The sequence below is a fragment of the Furipterus horrens genome, unplaced genomic scaffold (genome assembly GCF_987537825.1).
Source record: "Furipterus horrens unplaced genomic scaffold, mFurHor1.1.pri manual_scaffold_8, whole genome shotgun sequence".
Taxonomy (NCBI): Eukaryota; Metazoa; Chordata; class Mammalia; order Chiroptera; family Furipteridae; genus Furipterus; species Furipterus horrens.
Window position 1 is genome coordinate 91,577,909 of NW_028327178.1, and position 12,443 is coordinate 91,590,351.

General features: G+C 47.4%; 1 protein-coding gene across 1 annotated transcript in view; it reads left to right on the forward strand.

Annotated features, from left to right (window-relative positions):
* CHMP4B (charged multivesicular body protein 4B) overlaps positions 1 to 7,654 on the forward strand; it is a 44,044-nt gene extending 36,390 nt beyond the window's left edge. The window contains exons 2-5 of the mRNA XM_090286254.1: positions 3,092 to 3,269; positions 4,955 to 5,069; positions 6,052 to 6,178; positions 7,403 to 7,654. Of these exons, the coding sequence (XP_090142380.1) occupies positions 3,092 to 3,269; positions 4,955 to 5,069; positions 6,052 to 6,178; positions 7,403 to 7,470 (488 nt within the window). The 3' untranslated portion in view covers positions 7,471 to 7,654. The remainder of the gene's footprint in view (positions 1 to 3,091; positions 3,270 to 4,954; positions 5,070 to 6,051; positions 6,179 to 7,402) is intronic.
* Positions 7,655 to 12,443: the final 4,789 nt, after the last annotated feature.

The window sequence follows — 12,443 nt, forward strand, 5'->3', positions numbered from 1 at the left end:
GTTAGATATTGGTCTGCAAAAATGAGTAATATAAACATTTAATTCATTGGAGAGAGTCTTTTGCTTACCTATGTGATATGTTTGGATATTTGTTTCCTGTTTTGTTTATTTAAGAGGGAGGAAGAGAAAGAGAGAAACACTGATTTATTTTTCCACTTGTGCAGTCATTGGTTGATTCTTGTATGTGCCCTGACCAGGGATTGAACCTGCAAACCTTGGTATATCGGGACAACACTCCAACTGAGCTATCTGGCCAGGGCCCAGATCGTTTATTGCTTGGGTGATTTTTAGAAGTAGGGTGGAGATCAGAGAAATGCAGGCTTGGCATACAAGGACATGTATTCGAGAGAAAGTTAAAGCACTTCTAAATCTGTGATGTTTTAGGGAAAGAGTAAATTGGGTTCCTGCTACATTCAGGACCCTGAAAAGCAAGGCATGTGCATCATCTTAATTGTTTGTTCTTGAGAACTGTCCCAGAGTCACTTGCCATCATTCTGAGCCTGTGCAGGAAGAGCAGAGGCTTGGGGGTTTTACACAGACCAGTGGTTGACCCCTCCCCTCCCCACCTGACAGCAGGGTGACTCGAATGAACTGCTTCAACTTTCTGGTCCCCAGTATGGACAGAGGACCTCTGCCCTGTGACTGGGTGTGGGAAGATTAAACGAGGAGGCGGACAGGACTGCCGCAGCCTCCGGGCTTGCTGACCACGCAGAAAGCTCTCTGAACACCTTGTTGAATCTTGACTGGTGAACACGTTGTTACAGGCTGAGCTATGCTGTGGGTGAGGGGGATGGCTAGAGAGGACCTGGGAAAGGGGCACCTGTGGGACATTGGGATGTGTTTGAGTTGGTTTCTATGGAAAAGCAACACAGCACCAAGTTAGTCACAAGGAAGCAGCCCCAGGCCCAGAGCACTTATCTGCCAGGGCTCGCCCAAAATATCTTCCCTCCGTCATGATGGTCAATGGCAAAAGGGATTCAGACCTGGTGCTGGGGCTCCCAGGACCTGGCTTGTGGTGACAACTTCAGCCCCTTGCCTTCTTGCAGGCCACATTAAACCACATGGTTGGATTTGCACTTCCCTCTTCTGTGTTCCCATAGTCCCCTCCACCCTCCCTCCAGCACAGGATCGTACCTTTTTCGTGAAGTGAGAGGCATAACAGTTAGAATGACTTTGGAGGTCCACACTGGCTTAATACCCTTTCTGTTGCTTGCCACCTGGTGACCTTAGTTATATCACCTCTCTGAATCTCAGATTCCTCATCTGCTAAAAAGGGTGTTTATTTCTACTTCAAAGGGTTGCTGTTGTGGGGTACTTACATAGCATGTATGACTTAGTACTAGCAGAAGATGAAGATGTTTAGTAAGGGGTCTTGTGGGCCCCTGGGTGTGACTGCAAGTTGGATTTCGTGAAGTCATCGGCCATTCACACCAGAATCAAGGGAGGTAACGGAATGGCTTTTCAGCATTTAATAAGGCACATTTCATTGTTACTCAGATTTTTTACAATTTCCGTTTAGCCTGCTTTATCCTTTGGCTGGTGGAATTTTCCTGGTGGTTTTATCTGCTGCTTTTGAAGGAACCATGGACTACTTACATGCAGGCCAAGCTCGTTTTCCCTTGGCAACTGGTTTTCAAGGAGCATGGAAACTATTCATGTGACTGTGGAGAAACCGCAGCCCTGCAGGGGAGGTGATTGACTGTCACCTCCAGCCTGCCGGAGATGGCTCTGGCCTGGAGCCGGGAGACGTGGGAGCAGCGTGTCTGTATATATGTGAGACTAGTGCTGTCCAGGCCAAGGCAGCAGCTTTCCCGACTCAAGCCCTTCCTTCTGCCTGAGTGTGCTGAGCCTCCTTCCTGGCCTTGATGCCCAGCTAGCATGTTTGCTGAAGATCGTTTTCTTTTTTTATCCTCACCCTTGGACATGCTTATTCATTTTAGAGAAAGGGGAAGGGAGGGAGGAAGAGAGAGAGGCAGAGAAACACTGATGTGAGAGAGAAACATCGATTGGCTGCCTCTTGTACATGCCCCAACCGGGGACTGAACCCGTAACCTAGGCATGTGCCCTGACTAGGAATCAAACCCACAACCTTTTGGTTTATGGGATGATGTTCCAACAAACTAGCCATACCAGCCAGGGCTAAAGATCATTTTTAGTGTAAAGAGGGACTTGAGACAGTGAGGGGAAGGAAGGCCGGGTTGTGAATAGGGAAATATAGTTTTGGCCACTGATCTGCCACAAATTCACCACGTGCTGACTGGACCTTAAAACAAGGTGATCTCTACAGCCTTGATGTGTCAGCAGCCAAGATAGATGATGACACTGACTTGACCAAATGATTAGACTCTAGATTTGTCCCTGACAGGAAGTTCTGTCTTCATTCTGTTGTTTTTCCCTGATAGGGAATGCTGTAGTAACCATATTCAGGCATGGGGCTTTCTGCTTTTGTTGAATTCATTTCTGGAAGGAAATACTGGGTCAGAAGGCAGGAGTGTCATTATGGTTGGTGCTGTGTGTTGCCATGTTACTTTTCAGAAGCATTATAACAATTTACAGTTGTCAGCTAGGTACAGTGAGATAGCATTTAAATGCCAACTGATCCATTACCAGGTATAAATATTTTTTTTGTAATTTAGTTGGCATAAAATGATACCTTAAAATTGCTTTATCGTACTTAGAGCTTTATCACAATTAAACAGTGTCCACTGATTAATGTTATACTAGGTGTTTACATATCTTATCTCATTCTCTCCTCACAGTGAACCTGCCTAAGTATGTGAGCTGGGTTTTGAACTTAAGGCAGTTTGACCTCAAAGCACATTCTTTCTCTGGGTGCCTCTGTATGTGTTTGTGTTTGTGCGTGTACGTGCGTGTGTGTGTGTATGTTTGCCAGAGAATGTGAACTTTTGCTTGTGTGCTTGGTTACATGTGAATTTTGTATAGTTTTCTCAGGAAACTGAATGTGTTCTTTGTGTTTTAGTGAAAGCAACAACTGAGGTGCATTCATTAAAATTAGAGTGAAGACTCAAGTGAACTCCAGGACATCATCCTGTGTCTGGACTCTCTGAACCCCTGTTTTCTCCCCGTGCAGCGGCCCTCCAGGCACTGAAGCGCAAGAAGAGGTATGAAAAGCAGTTGGCGCAGATTGACGGCACACTGTCAACCATCGAGTTCCAGCGAGAAGCCCTGGAGAATGCCAACACTAACACCGAGGTGCTCAAGAACATGGGCTATGCCGCCAAGGCTATGAAAGCTGCCCACGACAACATGTATGTGACTACCCGCTGGTGGAGGGATGCGCTGCATGGCAGGGTGGTCCTGACCCCAGGGTGCCTCCAGCTCAGGCCATGGCCTTGGGTGGTCCCCTTGACTTATCCACTCAAGCATCTGAGTTTGTTTTCATTTGTATTCTTCTTGGAACATTTTCTAAAATGAATTATGTACCTTGCTGCTTTTGGAAGCAGATCTCATAGAATGAAACAGTATTTTCTGAGTAATGCAGTTATTGTGATGAGAATAGAGTTTCAAGCTGGAAAGGTCCTTAGAAGGTCCTCGCACCCAGGCCCCTGATTGTATCAAGGTGGGGAAGCCATATATCAGAGAGGGGAAGTGACTTGCTCTGGGTCATGTATGTATGAGCGTGGATTAGAACCAATGTCCATGAGCTTTTCCTGATGCTCCCAGGGGCCCTGAAAAGTGGTACATCCAAGGGCTTTGGAGCTCCGTTCTTACAAATGCTTTTGATGGAAGTTTCTGCCTCCCTCTCGCTCTCGGGCTTTGGCTTATCTTATTGACAATGTTCTTGACCTCAGCAGCCCCTCCTTTATGTGGCTACTCCTTATATACAGTGGCCTAAGAAATAGATAATCACATTTGTTACAATTGTAATTAAAGGCCCAGGTAACACTAGACTTCAGATGAGGGCCTCTCCCACGAATAAAATTCTGCATTTGTTTTGGTGCTTGTACTCAGTAGCATATATTGGGGGTGCTTAGGACCCCTTGTTGCTTCCTTTTGGGTACTCAGTCATGCTATAGAACAGCAGTTGGCAAAATGTAGCCTATGGGCCTATCACGTATTTTTGTAAATATTGAAATACAGCTGTGCCCATTAATTTTAATGTTGTCTATGGCTGTTTTTTGTGCCACACAGTAAGAGTAAGTATTTGCAACAGAGAATGGCCCACAAATTCTAAAATGTTTACTGTTTTGGCCCTTTACAGGAAAAGTTTGCTGCTCTTTGCTCTAGAAATGTGGGATTGCAGGAAAAGTAGCTTTCAAAGAAGTGAGGTGTTGTCTGAGGGTGGATGTTCATTGGACTGCACTACCTGAGTGTGGTCCACGTCTGCGTCATTTCTATGTTCCCCAAGATGCCTAGCACAGAGCACATCTCAGTAAATACTGTGCACACTTAAGTATATGTGTACGTAGTATGTTGATTAATTGTATGTTTACATAATTGAGATTGACAGTGTATAGAAAATAATTCTGCGTGTTTACCTTTCCTTTGAAAAGGTCTAGTAGAGGATCCATAAGCGGGATTTGAGTAGATGGGAAGGGCCTGTCAAGTGGCATGGCTACATGTGATGATTTGTGATTTTGTGCTTCCACTGTAACACAAAGAGCACATTTTCCCTGTACAGAGTTTCCCTTGAGCTTGAAGAAGGGCTATTGACCCAGGACTTAAAGTTGTGTGGTCTCATCTGACATGTTCGCTGGCTTGCATGAGAGACCATGACTGTGGCCCCTAACTTGGCTAAGCCTTATTTCCTTAGGGTGTTGGACTAGGTGGTATCTAAGAACACTCCCATTCTCTTGATTCTGTGATTCTCTATTTTAAAGGGGAGAAGGAAGAAAATAAAGACAAAAAAGTCCTTACAGGGAATAATTATCTCTCACAGACTCTCTTTACACAGACTGATTGTCGATATGACATCTGTCCATTTCATTTAAAGGGACATCGATAAAGTTGATGAGTTAATGCAGGACATTGCTGACCAGCAAGAACTTGCAGAGGAGATTTCAACAGCTATTTCAAAACCTGTAGGATTTGGAGAAGAGTTTGACGAGGTGAGTGTTTTCCTGCAGAGCACACAAACTTCACGAATGACACTGGCTGCCTTTTGATCTGCTGTTGAAGGCTCTGGCAGGCAGTATGGGGTTTGGATATCACCACTTTTCACCCTTGCAAAGATTTGCACATACATTTAACCCTCCCTAACTCTCGAATTTGATGGATGTTTTCACTTTGGGGGGTAGAAGGTTAGGTTTGGGACCCTACAGCAGGCTTTAGGTCAATAATTGGTTTCAGCAAGTAGTTACCCGACACCTCTGTGGTAGGCCCTAGGCTCAGAGCTGAGGCAGCTGAGGTGACCATGCTCTGGAGATGTTTACAGGAGTTGCCTTCAGACAGCTGTGACACAGGTGAAGGTGAAGCCAAGGAAGGAGCATTTACATCTGACTCCTGAGGGAATCATCTGGAACTCGGCCACCCACCAGTTTCTGCTGTAGCACGTAGGACTCTGTGTCTCTTAGGTTTTTAAAATTCAGTAACAGAGCCTGTTGAAGGTACTTCATTCTGCCTTAGATTTGAGTTCACTGAAGGTCAGGCGCTCTCCATCGAACCTGATTTTTTGTGTTGTCTGATTCCCAGGACATAGCTGATAAAACAGCCTGTGGTTCTTACCCTTGGCTGCCAGTACCAGGGTTTTCGTGGTTTCTAACTGGAATTTGATGGACCGGTCAAGTTAATTTCAATTCAGCAAACATTCTTGCACATTCACTTAGTGCATCCACTTCTAAGATAGAGAAATAGGATGAAAATATACAAGCATTTTCTTAAGACGCACACAGCCTAGTGCAGAACGCAGGCACAGAAATCAATATTGCTTGAGCGAGTTTAGGATATTTTAGTCACAGAGTGTGACTAAAGGTCCATCTCCCATGTGACCTTCTCAGAAGGGGTGTGTATCCCCTCAACCATCAGGAAGAGGTATTGCTGTGGGGCCTGGGATTCCCAGGGGTGTCTCATTCTTGTGCTTCTTTTTACCAGGATGAGCTCATGGCAGAATTAGAAGAACTAGAACAAGAGGAACTAGATAAGAATTTGCTGGAAATCAGTGGACCTGAAACAGTCCCTCTACCAAATGTTCCCTCTATAGCTCTACCATCAAAACCCAGTGAGTACTTCTTATCCATGTGGTGGGTGCTCTCGTGGTCAGTTACCCAGGGTTGAGAACCAGGTGGGATCTGTTGCGACGGCCCCAGAACCCATGTCACCTGCCCTTTCCTATTTTCTCTCTAGAACAGGGTTTCTTAACCTCGGCACTATTAACGTAGTTAGATCGTCCTTTGGGCTGGGGCTGGGTGGGAGGCCTGCCCTATGCACTGTGGATGTTGAGCAGCATCCCTGGCCTCTCTCTACCCACTAGATGCCAATAGCATCTTTTTCCCAAGGTGCAACAACCAAAAATGTCTCCAGTGATTGCCAGGTGTCCCTTTGGGGGTGTGGGGATGGGGAATCACCCCCACCCCCACCCCCAATTGAGAACCAGTACTCCAGAATGATTTTCCTGTGTCACCAAAGAAGAGAAGGTTCTAGGCACTGGGAGAAGGTATGAGAGTTTTAATTCCAGGATAGCACTTGCTCCCTGTCTAGAATCCTGTGCTGAGCACACCTATAAAAGCCTGGGGCCTCGGAGGCAGTCACTGTGGGGAGGAAACAGCTTGGCTTTTTTAAAGACCTGGTTCTTTAAAACCTTCATTCCCTTCTGCCTGCTCCTTCCTCCCCTCACCCCCTCCCTTACCCCATTATTTTACGCTTGGGCAAAAGTATTCCATACACAACTGGAAAAGGTGGAGCAGTTTGATTTGGCATAGAGAGAGCACCCAGGGAGCAGAGTGTGATCAGGCTATATTCACCCTACTTTCCCAGTTTCAAGGAGTTGAGTCAGCTGCTCAGTAGGGCCAAGGAGGTCCAAACATTGTCTAGCATTTTCCTACGGGTGTGGAGAGGTGGTTCAAGTCACTTGAGGGGCTGGCAGGAGGGTGGGGTGGATAGTGAGGATTTGATCCCTTCTGGTTATTCCCTTCTCTCCCCCATGGTGGGTACTCTGGGACTGGGGCCTTGCCTGAATCCTGACTCAGTGCAGAATCCTTGTTTTGTCTGTCCCTGGTGCTGGTGGAGGGGAGGTGCTGGGGAAAGTGTGCGTGGTTATCTGGAGTTGTACATTGCAGCTCCTTAGGCCCAGAATCCACCTGCTGATAACCTGCAGATGAGGCAGCTGCAAGGGCAGGGCTGTTCCTGCAGACACCAGCCGTTAGCACCGCCCTGGCCCCCAGCCAGAGTGCCTTGGGAGGACTGCAGCCAGCCCTCCTAAACTGCCTTTTCTCTCATCACACAGCCAAGAAGAAGGAAGAGGAAGATGAAGACATGAAGGAATTGGAGGACTGGGCCGGAACCATTAATTAACTGGTCCAGTGCAAGCTGGGCCCAGACAGACTCTGGTGTCCTGCAAGCGGGCAGGCGTGTGCGTGTGCAGGGAAGGCAGGACGTGGTGCAGGCAGGTTCCAGCGCTCTCAAACCTCCCTCCAAAGCAGTAGGGCCGCATCACTGCTCACTCTGCATAGCATGGTCTGCACCCAGCGGGGCGGGCGGGGGGTGGGGGCGGGGCGGGGTGGGAGGTGCCTGCTGTTTATAATGTTGAATTTCTGTAAAATAAACTGTATTTGCAAATCCAACACTGAGCTTCTGGACTACGCTAACTCCACTGCTGAACCTCAATGGAAAGGGTCGACCGTTTGCAAGTTGAAATGATCTGAAAATGTAGCCTCTGTCCTTTTTAAGTCAGTTGACTTGTCGCACTTCTCTTTGTAAGACTTGTATGGTACTGGCAGGAAAGTCGTTTTTTAAAAGCCATAGGCTTTTCCTTGTCCTTAGCTGTAATAATGCATCTGATTTTGGTTCCCTTGAGAGCTGTATTCTGTCCATGACCTGTGTACTAGCCCCTGTGTTTCCTATTCTAGCCCATTCCTCACTCCCACTCCCTAGGTCTTTTGGAGTTTGTGACATTCTTTCGAAATGGATGATATTCTCTTGAGAGCAAGTGAGATTGTTATAGTTAAATTCCAGCTATATGTTTTTCTAACATAGCTCTAAGGTCCTTGTTGCTGTTTGTGATAACTGATAGATAACTCATTGGAAACATGTGCATACATTTATATTCAGATGAAATTATGGTTTGCACTGTCTATTAAATATCTCGATTAATTTTCATACTTTGCTGTTGTGTTCAATCAATCTCTCATTTGCTTCGGGAGTTGACCCTTCCCAGGCCTATATGGTCCAGTGGAGCCTGTGGAAACATAGGGAAGACTGAGCGTGACATAAATCAACAATTTTGACTAAAGAGCAAAGTCAGCCTTGCTAGAAGTGTGCTCAGGCTCTGAGAGCCATGGATCTGTGGCATTCACTTTGCTTGGGGGCCTTCTGGGAACAGTTTAGGAGTGAATTGGCTCTTTGTACCTCCGGGGTCTTCCATGTCTGTCCATGGGCAATGCCAGCAGGACAACAGAGTCTCCACCCGTTGGAAACCATGGTGTTACTACTGACGAGACCTATCAGGTGCATCAAAGAAAATGGCCTTTCCCATGAGAAGGAAGTGTAGGGCAGTGGCTGAGAATCTAGGAAAACAAATGGTCATCTCAGGTCTGCTGTGACTTGCTGTGTGACTGGCCTGGACTCTTCCAAACTCTACTTTTCTTTAGTCTTGTACCCCCCTGAGAATTTGATGAATGCTATGGACCTTCTCCCTCATAAAAGTGGATCTGTGCATGGTCACTCAATTCTGCTGCAAATTGGCCACTTTTTGCTGCAAGGAAGTCTGGGAAAGTGGAGACCATTTGAAAAAGGGGGTCCAATCAGGATTCTTCCCTAAGGCTGGGGGTGGGGCCTCCTTTCCCTGAGCCCATTACCATCTACTTGATACCAGGACCAAACGGGTTTCTGTTAGGAAGAAGGCGTTGCTGAGTAGGTGGTATCAATTGGCCGCTGTGGAGGCAGACACCAAAATCAGACAAATGTGAGAATAGAGCTACCAGTTTCTTCTAAAAAGCAAATCAGATCACGACGCGTTCCTTTCAAACCTCTCAGTCCTCAGCCTGTCTCCACCCTCTCCCTCTCCCATAGTTGGGAAACTAAAGGTGAACTGGAATTACCCAGGGAGCTTGTTAAAAATTCAGTGTCCTGGGCCTCATCCCCAGAGCTGCGTGGGGACCCATAAATTTGCAAATGAGAAAACTCCATGGATTACACTTTGGAACACTCAAGTGGACTGGGTCAAGACCTCAGAATGGCTTCCATGTGCCCTTCATAACCTGGCTTTCATTTAACCTCCTCCTGTCCTCCCCCCGCCCTCACCTCCTCTCTTCCTCCCCCTGTTATGCAGAATTCCCCACCTCTGGAGCATGTGCTCTTGGCCTCCCGGCCCTTATGTGGGCGAGGCTTTGGCCCCTTGGCCTTCCTCTCCTAGACACAGCCTGTCTCATCCTGCGAAGTTACTGCTCCCTCCTCTGCTCCCCAACTCCCCACAGTTATCATGATTTCCCAGTCCCTTAACAGACAGTGAGGTCATCACATTTCCTGGTTCCTAGATCTGCTTGGCACAAATTCGGTCCTCAAGGGTGTTGGCAAATGCATGTGTGTGGTCAGAGGGCAGTGTTGCTGACTAGGTGTTCCAAGAGGAGGTGGAATTTGAACTTGGGCAAGATGGAACGGGTTTTTTACATGTGACTGTGAGGGATGGGGCATTCTAGACCAAGGGAACCTTGTGAGGGGAGACAGGGAGGCAGGGAAGTGAGGGGCTGCTTCAGGAGGATCTGACTGGAGAAAGGGCTTGCTTGGGAAGAAGTGGGAGGTACAACCAGAGGCAGGTTGGGGGCTAGACTGGGCTATTGAGCGTGAGACTAAGGAGAGTACAGGGTCATTAAGAATGGGGAAAGGGGCCCTGGCTGCGGTGGCTCAGTGGATTGAACGTCGGCCTGCAAGCCAAGAGCCAAGTGTCGCTGGTTCGATTCCCAGTCAGGGCACATGACTAGATTGCATGTCAGGTCCCTAGTTGGGGGTGAGTGAGAGGCAACAACACAGTGATGTTTCTCTCCCTCTCTTTCTCCTTTCCCCTCTCTCTAAAAATAAATAAACAAATTTTTTTTAAAAATGGGGAAAGGAGGGAAGGAAAGAAAAGGAAAGAAAATCAGTTGCTCAGGCAATAATGTGGGGGCTGGGGAGGGTAGAGATGAAGCTTTTTAGGCTGCCTCCCACTTCCCTCAGTGAAGTGAAAGTGACATTTTTAGAAGCAGTGGAATTGTTGAGTAAAATCCTGCTTCAAGTCGAGACTGGACTGTGGGCAGGTGTGTGGGCCGGCCACTACGGCAGCAGGCCAAGGTGTAAATGCCGAGAGCACAGGGCTCTGGGGTCTGGTGCATGAGGTCCAGATCCTGCCTCTGCAGCCTCTGTGGGCCTGGGGACGTGACTTCGTGCCTCAGCCTCAGATGCAGGTAATAACACACCTGCCTGTATTCGTTTACTAGGGTTGCTGTAACAAACACCCATAAACTTGGTGCCTTAAAACAACAGAAATGTATTCTCTCACAGTTCAAGGGATCGGGAGTCCAAGATTGAGTTGTCAGCAAAGCCACAGTCCCTCTAGAGGCCCTACAGAAGGTCCTTCCTTGCCTCTTCCGGCTTCCAGTTGCTCCTGGCATTCATTGGCTTATAGCTGCATCACTTTAATCTCTGCCTCAGCCTTCACATGGCCTTCTTTCCTGTGTCTCAGTGTGTCCTTTTCTGTCTCTTATATGGACACTCATCACTGTTAGGGCCCACCCTAAATTAAGATTATCTCATCTTTATCTTCACCTGAATTATATCTGCAAAGACTCTATTTCCAAATAAGGTTGCATATTGAGGTTCCAAATGGACATGAATTTTGGGGGACACTATTTAACCCCCTCTGCTGCCTCATATAGCTGTAAGGTCATGGCTTATAAAGCATCCAACAGGGTTTAGAAAGCTCTGAGATGGAGGCAGGAAACAGGTATTATGGGCCTCACTGGTTATATGGGAAAACCAAAGCTTAGAAAAGCTTTGAGTCCCACTGCTAATAAGTGACAGAAAGAAGAAAATGCATTTCTTGTTTCATGAAGGTCATTATTCAATAACTGTATTTTGGGAACCTTTGTGCCAGTTCTTGCAAAGCTCATGGTTTGGTGGGAAAATTAGGCCATGGTCATCCTCCCCTTCATCATCATTGCCACCACACACTGGGTAATCAATGTAGTACCATCCACTGAGAAGAGGACCCAGAGAGGCTTGTGGGAGGAAGCACTGGCTTATCCAAGATTAAGAGGTGCTAAGGACTCAGCAAGGGAAAAGCTGGGAAAGACAGATAGGATAATTTTTAACAGCATGTGCAAGAGCCGGGGGGACCACTCGGCATCCTTGTGGGCCTAAGCTGGACACTTGACAGTCGATAGACCTTTGGTAAGTATTTATGAAGTGAATTATAGGCAGGGAAACTGAGGCACCAAGATGCTTCAAATTCTGTAGCAAGTAGTGGCAGAGCTAAGACATGAACTCAACTCTCCTGTTGACGTCCAGGTGTCTTCCTGTCTGCACTGGGTGCCCGCCCTGCAGAAACAGCTTGCTTGCTTCCTGCTAAGCTGCATCCTGGCCTTACTCAGGTGAGACAGGTGGAACTGGGACAGAAGCACAGACCTTTGGTTCCTGCAGCCCAGACTCTGCACCAGTCCCAGGCTCGATTTCTGTGAGGCTCTGGCTAAACTGGGCCTGAATTCCCACAGGGAGACTTGGGCTGAAGAAGAAATGTTCTTGTGCTCACAGTGGCGTTACTTGTGTGGACTTTTTGGTTTTCAATAAGAACAACGGTCCCAAAAGAATGGCAAACGTTAAGGGGAGCCCTTACTAAAACCACCAGGCACTTACTCTGCTTCATTTCCTTTAATCTACCCAGGAACCGTTTTAGGGCAGGACCACTCACTGCCCGATTTTACAGCTGAGAAAACTCAGGCTCAGAAGGATAAAGTCACTTGCTCCAGATCACAGAGCTGGTGAACAGTGGAGTCACAAAGATCCAGTCCTGGAAGCACTTCCCTGCCACAGCAGTGGGGGAGGGGCAGGCTCACAGAGACTTCCCTTTCCTCCTTAGAAGGTGCCAACTTCTGAATGTGACCAAATATTGGGGTCCAAAAAAGAGGACAATCCTCATGGAAATCCTGCTAAGGGTAAAAAGGCCACAGGCAACAGGATCTGGAATGGAGTGATGGGGTCAGAACCATACAGTGAGCTCCTTCCACAAGGGGCTTTGAAGTGGAACCCTTCTGGGGCTGGTTTGCCCTCCCCACCCAGAGGGCCCACCTCTTCTTCCC